The following is an 11,272-nucleotide window of genomic DNA, read 5'->3' as shown; positions in this document are numbered from 1 at the left end:
GCTTTATTACTAATTTATTTAATTCTAATTGAGTAAATGAACATAAGCTTTCATAAGACAGTTATTTAATAAATAAACCTACTTCCAAACGCTGACTGGTTTTAACCCCACAAACAAAAAATGTTTATCAAATTGTAAAAGTAGTTTGGATTTGTTTTCCAATAAGTTCCTCGACTGGTGTAACCAATAATTCCCTGTTTCCTTTAGTTACGTTTTCAAATGTACATCTTGATACTTTAACAGTGTGAGTACATTAAATACTGAGTCCTGCTCAGAGCTTTAGTCTCTGATCCGTGTTCAGCTGTTTTCAGGGGGACCTCAAACGTTCTGGCTGACGCACAAATCCTCCTGAAGTCTCTGCACACGTCTGTTCTATATTCATCCACTACACAACAGTGTGCGTCAGTCCTTTGTTTCTGAGCAGGTGCTTGACAAGCTTCTCATTTTTAGAGCCAGCTATTGTTTTAACTGTGAGGTGTTTGTCTCCGGCTGTCAGTCAGAGGAACCAGTGAAGGTTTGGTGTCACTGTGGTTTGTTCAAATTAAATCTTTTGAAAGGAGCTGAAGTGCATGTTCTAGTTCCAACTTGTCAAACTCATCACACCCTCATCATGTAAAACTTTAGTGTCTATGAAAGAGAGACGGACAAAAGGAAAAATAAACTCATGGTCTAAATGCTTTAAAAACTTATTTCTGTTCAGCAAATCAAAAACTTTTAAATATAGTGTAGCCCAATACACCAGTATAAACTTCTTTGCTACCTTAGAGGTATAATAAATAAAATAACCCTGAACATAGGAAGTGTGTATTTCTGAGCTGTAGTATTTGAAGTGTTCATATTATTGTGTCCACCTTCTGTAAGTATTTGGAAGTAAACTTGATACTGCATTTATGCTGTAGAAATAAAGAGGCCATATTTAATGATTTCTTATGATTCTTAATTTCGATGGCTCCATCACTCACATCCACTTGACAGGTACGATGTAAATCCTTGATACGATACAACAGTTTAACAGACGTAATAGTGAGGCGGGTAAAGTTGAACCTTTTAGATGTCTACATGCGTGTGCAAGTCATCATGCAACATGTGGTCTTGGACCAACTGAAACAGAAACAACCACAGAGGCAGTTTTGAGGCGTTAACATGATTAATTATTTCCCGGTATACGAATCGTTTGTACAGGTTTGTAGCTGAGATCAGAGTGAAGGCCCAGTTTCATGAAGGCCTGTAAAAGGTTTGTAGGCTATTACAATTAATCTCGTCTCGATGGGACCTTCTAGAATCAAATTCTAGAAGGTACTCTGTTCATTATATATTCAGCTATATAATATGGTATATCCAGGTATATTATAGGGTGTATGTATGCAAGTACGTATTTAATTTATTTTTATTCTATTATCGATTTGCTTGATTTGCTCGTGTCTTTCTGTGGCTGAAAACCGCTGCACTACTGCAGCTAACCTGCAGGAGGTGACAGATGTTTTTGGCGGCTGCTCGAGTTCAACACTGCTTTTACAGAAGAACAATATGTAGTAACATGCTATTATTCATTATTTAAAGTATCTTTTTACTGTGACCACACCTGAACTAGAATCTCCAAACTTAAACATTTACAGAATTTGTCTCCAGTCACAGTTTGAACCTTTTTAAACTCTTATCGTCATGGTTCAGTTTCAATGAAGTCATGTGACTCCAGGATAAAAGTCCATTCAACAAATGTGCTTCAAACCAAACTCTATTGGTATAAGTTTATTTCTAAGACATGATGATGTTAACACTAAAATCTGTCGTGTTATTTTTCCTCATCTCTCCAGCAGATGTCGCCCTGACCTCATGTTTTCCAGGCTCCACTCAAAAAAGAGGCAGAGATACAAGAATCCCAATGTTTATAATGTAGATACATTTATAGAATATCATTTTTCTTTACAATGGAATCAATCTGTCATCCAAGATGACCAGAACAAAAAAAAAGAGAGCACACAATACAGTCAATAAAACAAACCGATAGAACACATGATTGTCACTTACTGCGAGTCACAAAGGAATTACGTACCGTGAATAAATAATCTACAGAAATATGTACAATATGCACAACGAGAATTCAATGGAAGTGCAAATAAAGCTTTGGATCCCTGCACAGGAGGAGGAGGGTAAGCAGATGTAGACCGAGCCAGCTGCCCCCAGCAAACAGTGATGAAGCAACAATCACCCAGAAGTCATCAATTCACAGGACATTTAGTAACATTTAGGCTTTGAGCTCCTGCATTCAATGACTTTTTTTTCAAAAATTAATAAGCTGAGCAAAAAAAATAAACAACAGAAGAATAAAAATAACACATTTCATTATGTACAGTGCATCGCATTCCACAGAGAAACTGGATTCGATCCTCGTCGTCCAATCAGCATCAAGGCAACATCCACGGGAACCACAGGCGGCGGCGGCGGAGGAGAGAGAGACGGAAACGGAGAGAGAGATCCAGAGAAGAGGCGACTCACTGCAGGAGAAAAAATAAAACCTCATTGTGCTCCTGCTGGGCTCCCTTCAGCCGCTAATGACAGACGCAGGCTGCGGTTTATATTTAAACGCTGTACAACTCTCCTTCCTTTCCCATTTACACCGACTGAAGACCAGGAGAAGAAAGGAGCTGGTTGGTGAGAGGAGCTGCATGTGTGGTGTGTACCTCGCTCCTGTTGGGTCAGGAACACACACACAACCACACACACACACACACACACTCACACTCTTAGCACAATGCACACATGTAAGGTCCCAAGCTTTGAGTCTCTGGTGGGTTCAGTCGCTCCCAGTTACCCAGTGTTCAAGTACTCCAGCGCCACCTCGTAGCAGAACTTGTACTGGTCCTGAAAGAGGAGATTCAAACAGAGGAAACATTAGAGAGAATGAAAAGACACCGCTACCTGGTCATTTGATTAAATACATATTATTATTAGCTAAATTTAAAGGACATTTTGAAAGTGGACACCACTTCAACACACATTAGGGTCAACTGATATTCTGCTGTAGCAGTAGTGCATATTTTCAAGATATCAAAATTAGACTTGGTCACACAAAGCTTCATTCAGGAGCAAAAATCAGTCTTTAAACAGAACATAAATAAAAAAATGTGACATTTATCGTGATAATCATCGATATCGACTTATGTTAAAATATTTATATTGATGTGATTGTGGCCATCTCGCCCAGTTCCCACTTGCAGAAAGCTTTTAAAGATTCATTTTTTGTTTTCTTAAACCCTCATTGAATAGAAAACAAAGTAAAGCCAACAGAAAATAGAGGTTGAGAGAAAGTAGCTCTAGAATTCAACAAAGGTCAAAGGCCATGAACCAAAACCTGTGACTGCTAATTATGCAAAAAAAGTGGCACTAACTTTATGTAATTAGCTTTAATAAGACACATAATATGCATTATGCTCAAACCTAGTAGTGGAGCAAGGCTTTAAAAACCAGGTGGCACTATCAGGAAGTTATAACTGCTGAAAGGGCTTCTCACCAGTAGATCCACCATGTTGGGTTTGTTGTTCCTCAGAGTCTTGACGGCGTGGAACACATCCACCGAGCGCTGGTGCTGCAGCATCTCACACACGATGCTGATGGCACAGAAGGTTCCACTGCGGCCTCCTCCGTTCCTACAGATGAGACGGAGGACATCACATTTGAGTTTGGAATAGACGGGTAAAGCTCACAGTGAGGAGCTGAGGAGTTGTATTTTGATGCAGTGAAGCTTCTCGGTCACTAGGTGGAGATGTTTCATCTTAAATGTGCACACTGACTGAGCCTCCTCCTGCAGAGTGTGTTGGGGGGAACTTACAGACAGTGGACCACAGTGCGTCCCTCGCCCCCGTCGTACTCCTCCTGCCACTTGTCCACCTGTCGGATCAGCTTGAGGAAGGAGCGCTTGGACATGGGCGTGTCCCTGTACATGGGCCAGCCCAGGAACTGGAACTGCTGCACCATCCGGTAGCCGTCCTGAGGCTGTGGGGGGGGGGGGGGGGGGGGTAAGGAGGACACACCGGTTATCCCAGGTTAACACACAAACACACACAAAAGGGGGGGTAATCGCTGCTGTGCAGAGATACAATCAGACTGAGGCGGGGGCCGAGCTAAGCCTCGATGGCGACAAGTAGGACGAGAGATGGATAAAGGCCAAGAAGAGATGGAGGAGCAGATGGACGAGGGTGATGGACGAGCACAGTCATGGCTGCAGAGATAGCCGAGCAGACGCAGACCCGCTGCATCACACTCGGACATATGGATCAATAACACTTGTCAGTGATCATGTGTGATTAGACTGGACTGCACTTAACAGGCCGGACGGTGCCCCTGCAGGTCAGAGGACGTTAGGACACGGTGAAGTGCCGAGCGATTATCGACGACCTGAGACAGACAGTGGAGGTAAGGAGCTTACGCAGGTGAGGGCAGGTGAAGCCGGCCCGGGTCAGAACCGTGTCCACACGGTGATGAGGACCAGTTTGGAGTTAAAGGGGTCAGTCTAAATAATGTGTTGTGAAGGAAACAGCGTCTACACAGTTTGGATACACAATCTGTGACTTTGGCTTGTTACGGTCAAAGAATTGAAACTCAAGTTTGTCTGGATAATCCATGAGACACATCGTCAACAATGTCCATAGGTGATATTTCCAGTAGTTCCAGTAAATGTCAGTTATGTGGATTAATCTGGAGCAGTGGTTCCCAACCAGGAGGTCAGGCCTCCGCATGGGGTCCCAGGATGAATGTGAGGGGGTCCCAGGATGATTAAGACGATGGGTTCAACAACAACAAAAGAAAACATATGCTGTCTATCTTTTTCTGCCTAATCCTTCTCTAATTTGAGCTTTTTGCTTGTGAAACACTGATAATATCAAATACCTTGATTCTATGAAAGTTGATTCGAGTTAAACAATGTGACCGAGAAGGAAACACCAATAAAAGCTTTAACCCAAGTTTTCTACTAGTGTTTAAAAAGAGGGATTTTTCTGAATGAGAATCAGGACAGAGAGTTTCCTGTGTGTCACGTACCCGCGCTGCGTTGTAGATCCGGAATATTCTGCTGATGATGTCCTCCTCCAGGTCGGCGGAGACAAACTCCACCTGGATGGGTCCATGTCGGTGGACGCCGTTTTCTGGCCAGTACTGTGGGCACAACTAAACAAAAGAGGCACGTACACAAACACACACACACATTCACAAACAGACAGGTAAATGCAGCCACATACACACACACACACACACACACACACACAAAAGAACAGCACAAGAAAAACAAAGAGAAAGAAAGATGATTCATTAGTTTTGGAACAGAAACCATCTGGCATTGATTTCAAATGTTTATACACGTGTGTGAATGATGTTGGATTTGGGGATAAAAACACAAAGATACGAGAGTCAGACAGAATAAGGTGAGTTGCCTCAGTGTGATGAGCTTCCTCTCTTAAATACGACAAACTGCTCCTTCACTGGAGAATATTGGTACAAGAAGCCGGAAGATGTTTTTTGACAGACTGAACATTACAAACACAGACGAGAGGCTTCTCCTCCTCATCAGACACTTTGTTCCACAAATCAAACAGACATTCCTCAGAGACCTCGGCTAATTGTTCTGATTTCGTCAGAAACACACACGCAGACTTACACACACACACACTCACACACGCAGACACAATATCCAGTGTCTGATTAATATTTTAAAGTCATAGACCTACGGTATTTGCAATTTCTTTTACTTTTCACCTAGAGCCTTTATTTTAGCTTAATTCACTATTTGTCAAAATCTATAAACATTTTATCGGTTAGTTGAAAGTAATGGATCGACTTCATCTGTGACATTTAGCAAACACGTTTACATTACTTGTGTATAACTAACTATTATTAGTATAATTCTACATTAATCCAAAGCTATGTTTAATATTTCACTTACAGATACTTTTATTAAATTCAGCTAATTTGTGTGTTTCACGATGTATCTATTTGTCTACACTTACCGACATTTTTAAACCATTTAATCATTAAAATCGATGATTTATTTCAAAAAAGAAAATGATAATAACGATCACAGGAAGCCGTTGTGTTTCTAACAAACTCTGGAACAGTGTTTAAAGTTCAGAAGGAGAAACAAACTCCTGGGACGACCTCGTGAAAGCTTCCAAATCTCCTCCAGTTCCGCTCCTCGGGAGAGAAAGCCCAGTTAAGAACACACACCTGCATGCCTGCACACCTCCAGCTTCACATAGCTCTGAATCAGACAACTGGGAAGTGTACAAACACACACACACAGATGGACAGATTCCGCACCGACTCACACACACATGCAGTGTCACACCGTCGTGAACAAACAAGGGGGGGGGGGGACAAGAAAAGCAGACTACCTGGGAAGACGGTAAATAACAGGGATGAGAGAGCATGCATACAGATGGACAAACAAATATATGCTCACTTCTTTTTCCTCATACTCCAAACAAACAAAAACACTTCTGTGTGGCACCTAAAGCTGAACCTCTAGCTTCCTTTGAGAGTGCGTCAAAACCTGACAAACAGATGCAGAGCCAAAGATGCTGATGCCGGTACAGCTCCACCTCCCTCGCCTCCCCGCCTGCCTCCCATCCCACCTGTGCTGCTTTCCTTGGCTGGCTGACTGGCTGACTGGCTACAGTGAGAATATTGAATGAAAGGCCTTTTCTTTTCAGCCAGTCACCGAGGGAAAGGGGGATTTGGATGGGGAGAGCAGCCTGGCTTCAGGCTTTGATCCCCGGGTGTTATGACAGAGCCTCGGGGCGAAGAAACCCGGAGAGTCTCTTCCACAGGCCTGTCTCTCCATCTCGCTGTGCTTTCATGGCAAGTCCTCTTCCACGGTGCAGCGGCTGCCTCATTCTCAAACCTGCTCCGTGGAAACCTGTGTGTGTGTGTTTGCGGTTGCAGATGCACAAAGAGAAAGCAAACTCCCTCTGAATCCAGTTCCCACGCTGTTTGTGTGACTTCATCGGATACACACTTCTGAGGGAAAAGGGAATCTTCCCCGCGTCGCCTGTTTTGCGAGCGCACCCCTTGCATTGTCCCCGCAGGATTATGGTTGTGTGTTGTTTGTGTAGGAGTGAACGTGCACACGTATCAGGTCGGGTTTACCTGGGCTGGGTCCACGTCGTTGAGCATCACTATGGAGGTGCAGTGGTAGTCCAGCACCAGTCTCCAGAAGTCCTTCACCGTGTTGGGCAGCGGGTGCTGGGTCACGATGAACGCAGAGGGCTGCTTATAACTCTGGAGGAAAAACAGAGACAAGAGCAGAGTTCGAAAAAAACATGTCCCTGAAGGCAGCACATGCATATTGCACAGGTTGGAAGCTGATAACCCCCCCACCCCCCCGAAAATAGACCGAGAACCATTTCCTAAATGTCCTCCATCCTTTGACCCCCCCGCCCGCTCGCTGAGTGTTGTTTTCTAATGGAGATTTCATGTCTGGTGAGATTTTATCAGGACGCTGCACTTTTAATGTGGTTCCTGGCTCCCGAGCGTAGCCTATGTTAACTGAGAGGATCCCGAGGTCACCTGCTCCATCCCGGCAAGAGCCAAAAAGTCCATCACACCACGCGTGCCTCGTCAAGGTGACCTCTGCTCGGGCCGCACCTGAATAAATGTGTCACTTGAAAATCGCTGTGTGTTGTTTTTTCCTTACGTCTCGTGGTGCAATTTAGATTATTGTGACGAGGGCGGGACAATTTACAGGAAATGTGACGAAACCGACATTTATAACCTCTAACCGACCTGGTTATGGTCACGTTGGTTGATTCGGTGAATGTGTCTGGTTTCTTCTACCTTACCTAGCCCCCTGCTGTGTCTCCTCCCTCCTCCCTCCCCTGCTGACCTGCTCTCACATTACACGTTTACAATGAACACAACAGGAAATAGCCAAGTGGTCAAATTATCATTTCAAAGTGATGCATTGCGTTCGACTCTTACGTCCATGAGCGCGGCGTTGATGTAGTTGGAGCTCTCCCCGTCGATGGTGATCAGGAAGGGGAGGCAGCGGTCCGGCGGCAGCACGTCCATGCAGCGGTTCTTCTCGTGGTTCCGGGGCAGCAGGGCGATGCTGCAGTCCTCCACCCGCAGCGTGGGCGTCACCATGTTCAGCGTCTGTGAGGCGGAGGCAGAGTTACCGGCTGTCACACCGACACGAGGAAGGGCGGGGCACTTTGGCTAATTACCTCCCAATATGGTAATTAACAATGCAATTCTTTAATCAGTTACGTTAGCGACTCCCCTGATGCGACTGTGATGACACTCAGGGGCATGGCGCTGATTGGTCCGAGGAGGGGTGCTGCTATTACACATTTAAGAGATATATAGCTGCTGCTGATTGGCCCAGAGGGGGGCGGTGCCACTCAGCGAGACACAACATGTTTACCGTTGTTTTGAAACTTATCCTGCACACGACAAATTTAATTACAGATTCACACACAGGCATGTAAGTGTCCTCTCACCCTGAACTCCTCCTTGATGGGGCTGGAGTTGGTCTGCGGGTCCAGGCGGTTCATGTCGTAGTAGACGGAGCGCAGCTGACTGGCGGGTATGGTGGTGTCGCCGCAGAGGCACGCCTCCAAGATGGCGTCGTGGATGAAGACATACTGCTCCTGCAAAAAACAGCATCCTCATTGCGGATCCATCAGAAGTCGACAGCTCAGCACCCGGCCGGCAGCAGCAGGAAACACAGGAGCCAGCGTGCCTCAAGAGCTCACTGACCTTTCCTCAACCTCACCGTGATTATTCTTTATCCCTAAGGCAGCTCCTGTGACTAATATTTGTCATTGTCTGTGTTCAAAGGTTACATTACATATTTTTGCATTTTTTGGTGCGGAGCAGATTTTTTCCTTTTCTTACAAAACCCAGATTTTCATGACATTTTAAAAAACCTTAAAATATTCCGCGGGGCCGGTAAAGAGGCATTTTCTTGAATTCCTTGACCTTTTCAGGTATTTTGTTATGACCCTATTAAACCCCCGCTGAGTGCAGCAAGGTTTACATCTCATCTGGATTATCGTCACGATCGATGCACGAGCGAGGTGGAGATCTCAAAAAACAAAAACAACCCCTGCTGTCCCTGAACGTCCTGCAGAGGGAAACAGGAAGTGGGGACACATTCCCTCCTCTATCACATCACTCACTCAAGCAGTGGAGACGGTGACACGGCTGCAGGCTTGACGCAAATCTCTTCTGAAGTGACATTTTCAGCTGACACCCTCCTGTCACTTCGGACCACAATCCGCACACATGCACAGGGGTCACTGATTTAAAGATTTACAGACAGATGTTTGTCCATTTGTTAAGTCGGGTGCAGATTGTGAACTGCTCGCCCGAGAGTTTGACCGGCCCGGGCCGGGCTGGGCGAGCGGGTCGGCGATAGAGATAGGTGCAATCTGCAGATTGATAGATCTTATCTCAGCTCATAAAACCATAAACAACAACGAGGCCTTTCATTTCCTCGGACAGATTAAACCGCGTCGGAGAGCTGGTGTCTGGCCTCAGGCTGGAAGGAGCCGTGCCAACGAGCCCGAACACCTGCGAGGGGGAAACACACTTTGAAGGTCACTGAACTTCAGGAGAGTGACTCAGGGTGAACAACATTTGGTCTCCAGTTACTCAAATCCCAATTCAGGACGTCAGCGATGAAACATTTGCCCATTAAATCCAATGACGCTTGTGATTTAAAGGGAATTACGGGGAAATGATGCATTCAATGGGACTATGGACACCTCCAGATGGCTGGTGTTCAAAAAAAAGCTCAAAGTCCTCTGGTGGTCCACGCTGGCGTAAAGCTGCGGGATGAGCCGGGAGGTTTTCAGCCGTCAATACGAGCTGAACGCTGTCAGTTACAAGCCTCTAAATCTTTTTATTATGGCGTGTGCTGCCAAGTGCGTGTGCTGAGCACCCATGGGAATAGTGAAGGGGGGCACTTCAGTCGATGCAAATGAGAAATTATCAAATAAAAAAAAGTAAAAGGTGGCAAATTTAACGATGACATCGTGTACAATAAAAATGTGCTCTGGCCGTTAATGACGCTGCTGTAAATATAAACACTGGTCACCATCTTGAGTCAGGATCACAACACCTGTCAACATGTTGGTAATACTACGCAGTAGTTATTACTGCATTAGTACATGAGCACTCAGTAATTAGTACATGAGCACTCTAATTAGTACAGGGGTACTTAGCAGACGTTACAAAATTATTATTATTATTATGAGTACTCAGAAGTCATTACTAGATTATTATTATTACATACTCAGTGGTCATTAGTACACAAGTCATGAGTTTAGAAAATGACTGACGGCAAACATTTAAACTAATTATGCTGCATTTTAAAAGATAAGTCATCAGTCACTGGGAAAATGGTTAAAAACCTCTACCTCCTGACTCGCTGTAACTATTAAATTAATATCGAATAAATTGACAGATAATGATTTGTTTTCCTCAACAATTACACAAGGACTTAGTATAAGTTCTGCATTGTTTACTCTTAATTCGGAACATTTGCTCTGGAGCACCAGAGAAGTGGGGCTTATGCTTAGAATCACTCTGAGATACTAGTTAATCCAGGTCTGATGGCGGCAGCCTGTCAAACTGCCTCCCCCCCACTCCTCTGGGTCTCAGTGGACCGGCCCGGCTCTGGCACCAGATTCACCGTACCTCAGTCTGCACCATGTTGACCCTCCGCGAGCGCAGCTCCCTCACACAGTTGTAAATATCCACCACGCCCTCTCGCTCGGCCATGTCCAGCATGATGTCGATGACGATGAAGCAGCCGGTCCGACCGGCGCCGGCGCTGATGAGCAACAAACAGACGATTCTCAGTAAGAAACTTCAGCTTGACTTCCTAAGTACAGCAGAGAAACTAATGTGTTTTTAATAGTCATAATTTCACAGGGTTATTCATATAATTTGTAATAAAAAGCACATAAGAAGTTTTTCACTTGGAGATTTTACAGCTGCAGCCTTACTTGATCTACATTAACTGGTTAGACAGCGATCATTCCCAGTGCACCCACTCACCTGCAGTGAACCACCATGGGTCCAGCATTGGTCAGGGTCTTGGACTTCACCCTCCGGATGAAGCCCAGCAGCCCTGTGGCGTGGTAGGGGACGCCGTGGTCCGGCCAGCCCGTGAAGTGGAACTGTCGGATCTCCCGGATCTCGTGAGCCCCTCTCTGAGGAACAAAGCGGGGGTGGGGGGGCAGAGATGTGGTGAGAAGACAGAGGTTACACAGTG

The 11,272-nt window shown here is 45.1% G+C and overlaps 1 protein-coding gene across 4 annotated transcripts in view; it reads right to left on the bottom strand.

The window, feature by feature from the left end:
- Nucleotides 1-1,880: 1,880 nt before the first annotated feature.
- The window catches only part of LOC133968910 (receptor-type tyrosine-protein phosphatase mu-like), a 147,093-nt gene continuing 137,701 nt past the window's right edge, over nt 1,881-11,272 (bottom strand). For 2 of the 4 annotated variants that reach the window (XM_062405163.1, XM_062405166.1), the window contains 9 exons: nt 11,056-11,210; nt 10,693-10,828; nt 8,490-8,639; nt 7,969-8,142; nt 7,138-7,269; nt 5,038-5,163; nt 3,830-3,993; nt 3,512-3,647; nt 1,881-2,862 (listed from right to left, as the gene is read on the bottom strand). In XM_062405163.1, the coding sequence (XP_062261147.1) occupies nt 2,809-2,862; nt 3,512-3,647; nt 3,830-3,993; nt 5,038-5,163; nt 7,138-7,269; nt 7,969-8,142; nt 8,490-8,639; nt 10,693-10,828; nt 11,056-11,210 (1,227 nt within the window). In that variant the 3' untranslated portion in view covers nt 1,881-2,808. The remainder of the gene's footprint in view (nt 2,863-3,511; nt 3,648-3,829; nt 3,994-5,037; nt 5,164-7,137; nt 7,270-7,968; nt 8,143-8,489; nt 8,640-10,692; nt 10,829-11,055; nt 11,211-11,272) is intronic. The other 2 variants (XM_062405165.1, XM_062405164.1) reach the window with 2 other exon arrangements.

The sequence above is a fragment of the Platichthys flesus genome, chromosome 14 (assembly GCF_949316205.1).
Source record: "Platichthys flesus chromosome 14, fPlaFle2.1, whole genome shotgun sequence".
NCBI lineage: Eukaryota > Metazoa > Chordata > Actinopteri > Pleuronectiformes > Pleuronectidae > Platichthys > Platichthys flesus.
This window is presented reverse-complemented; position numbering and strand designations above follow the sequence as displayed.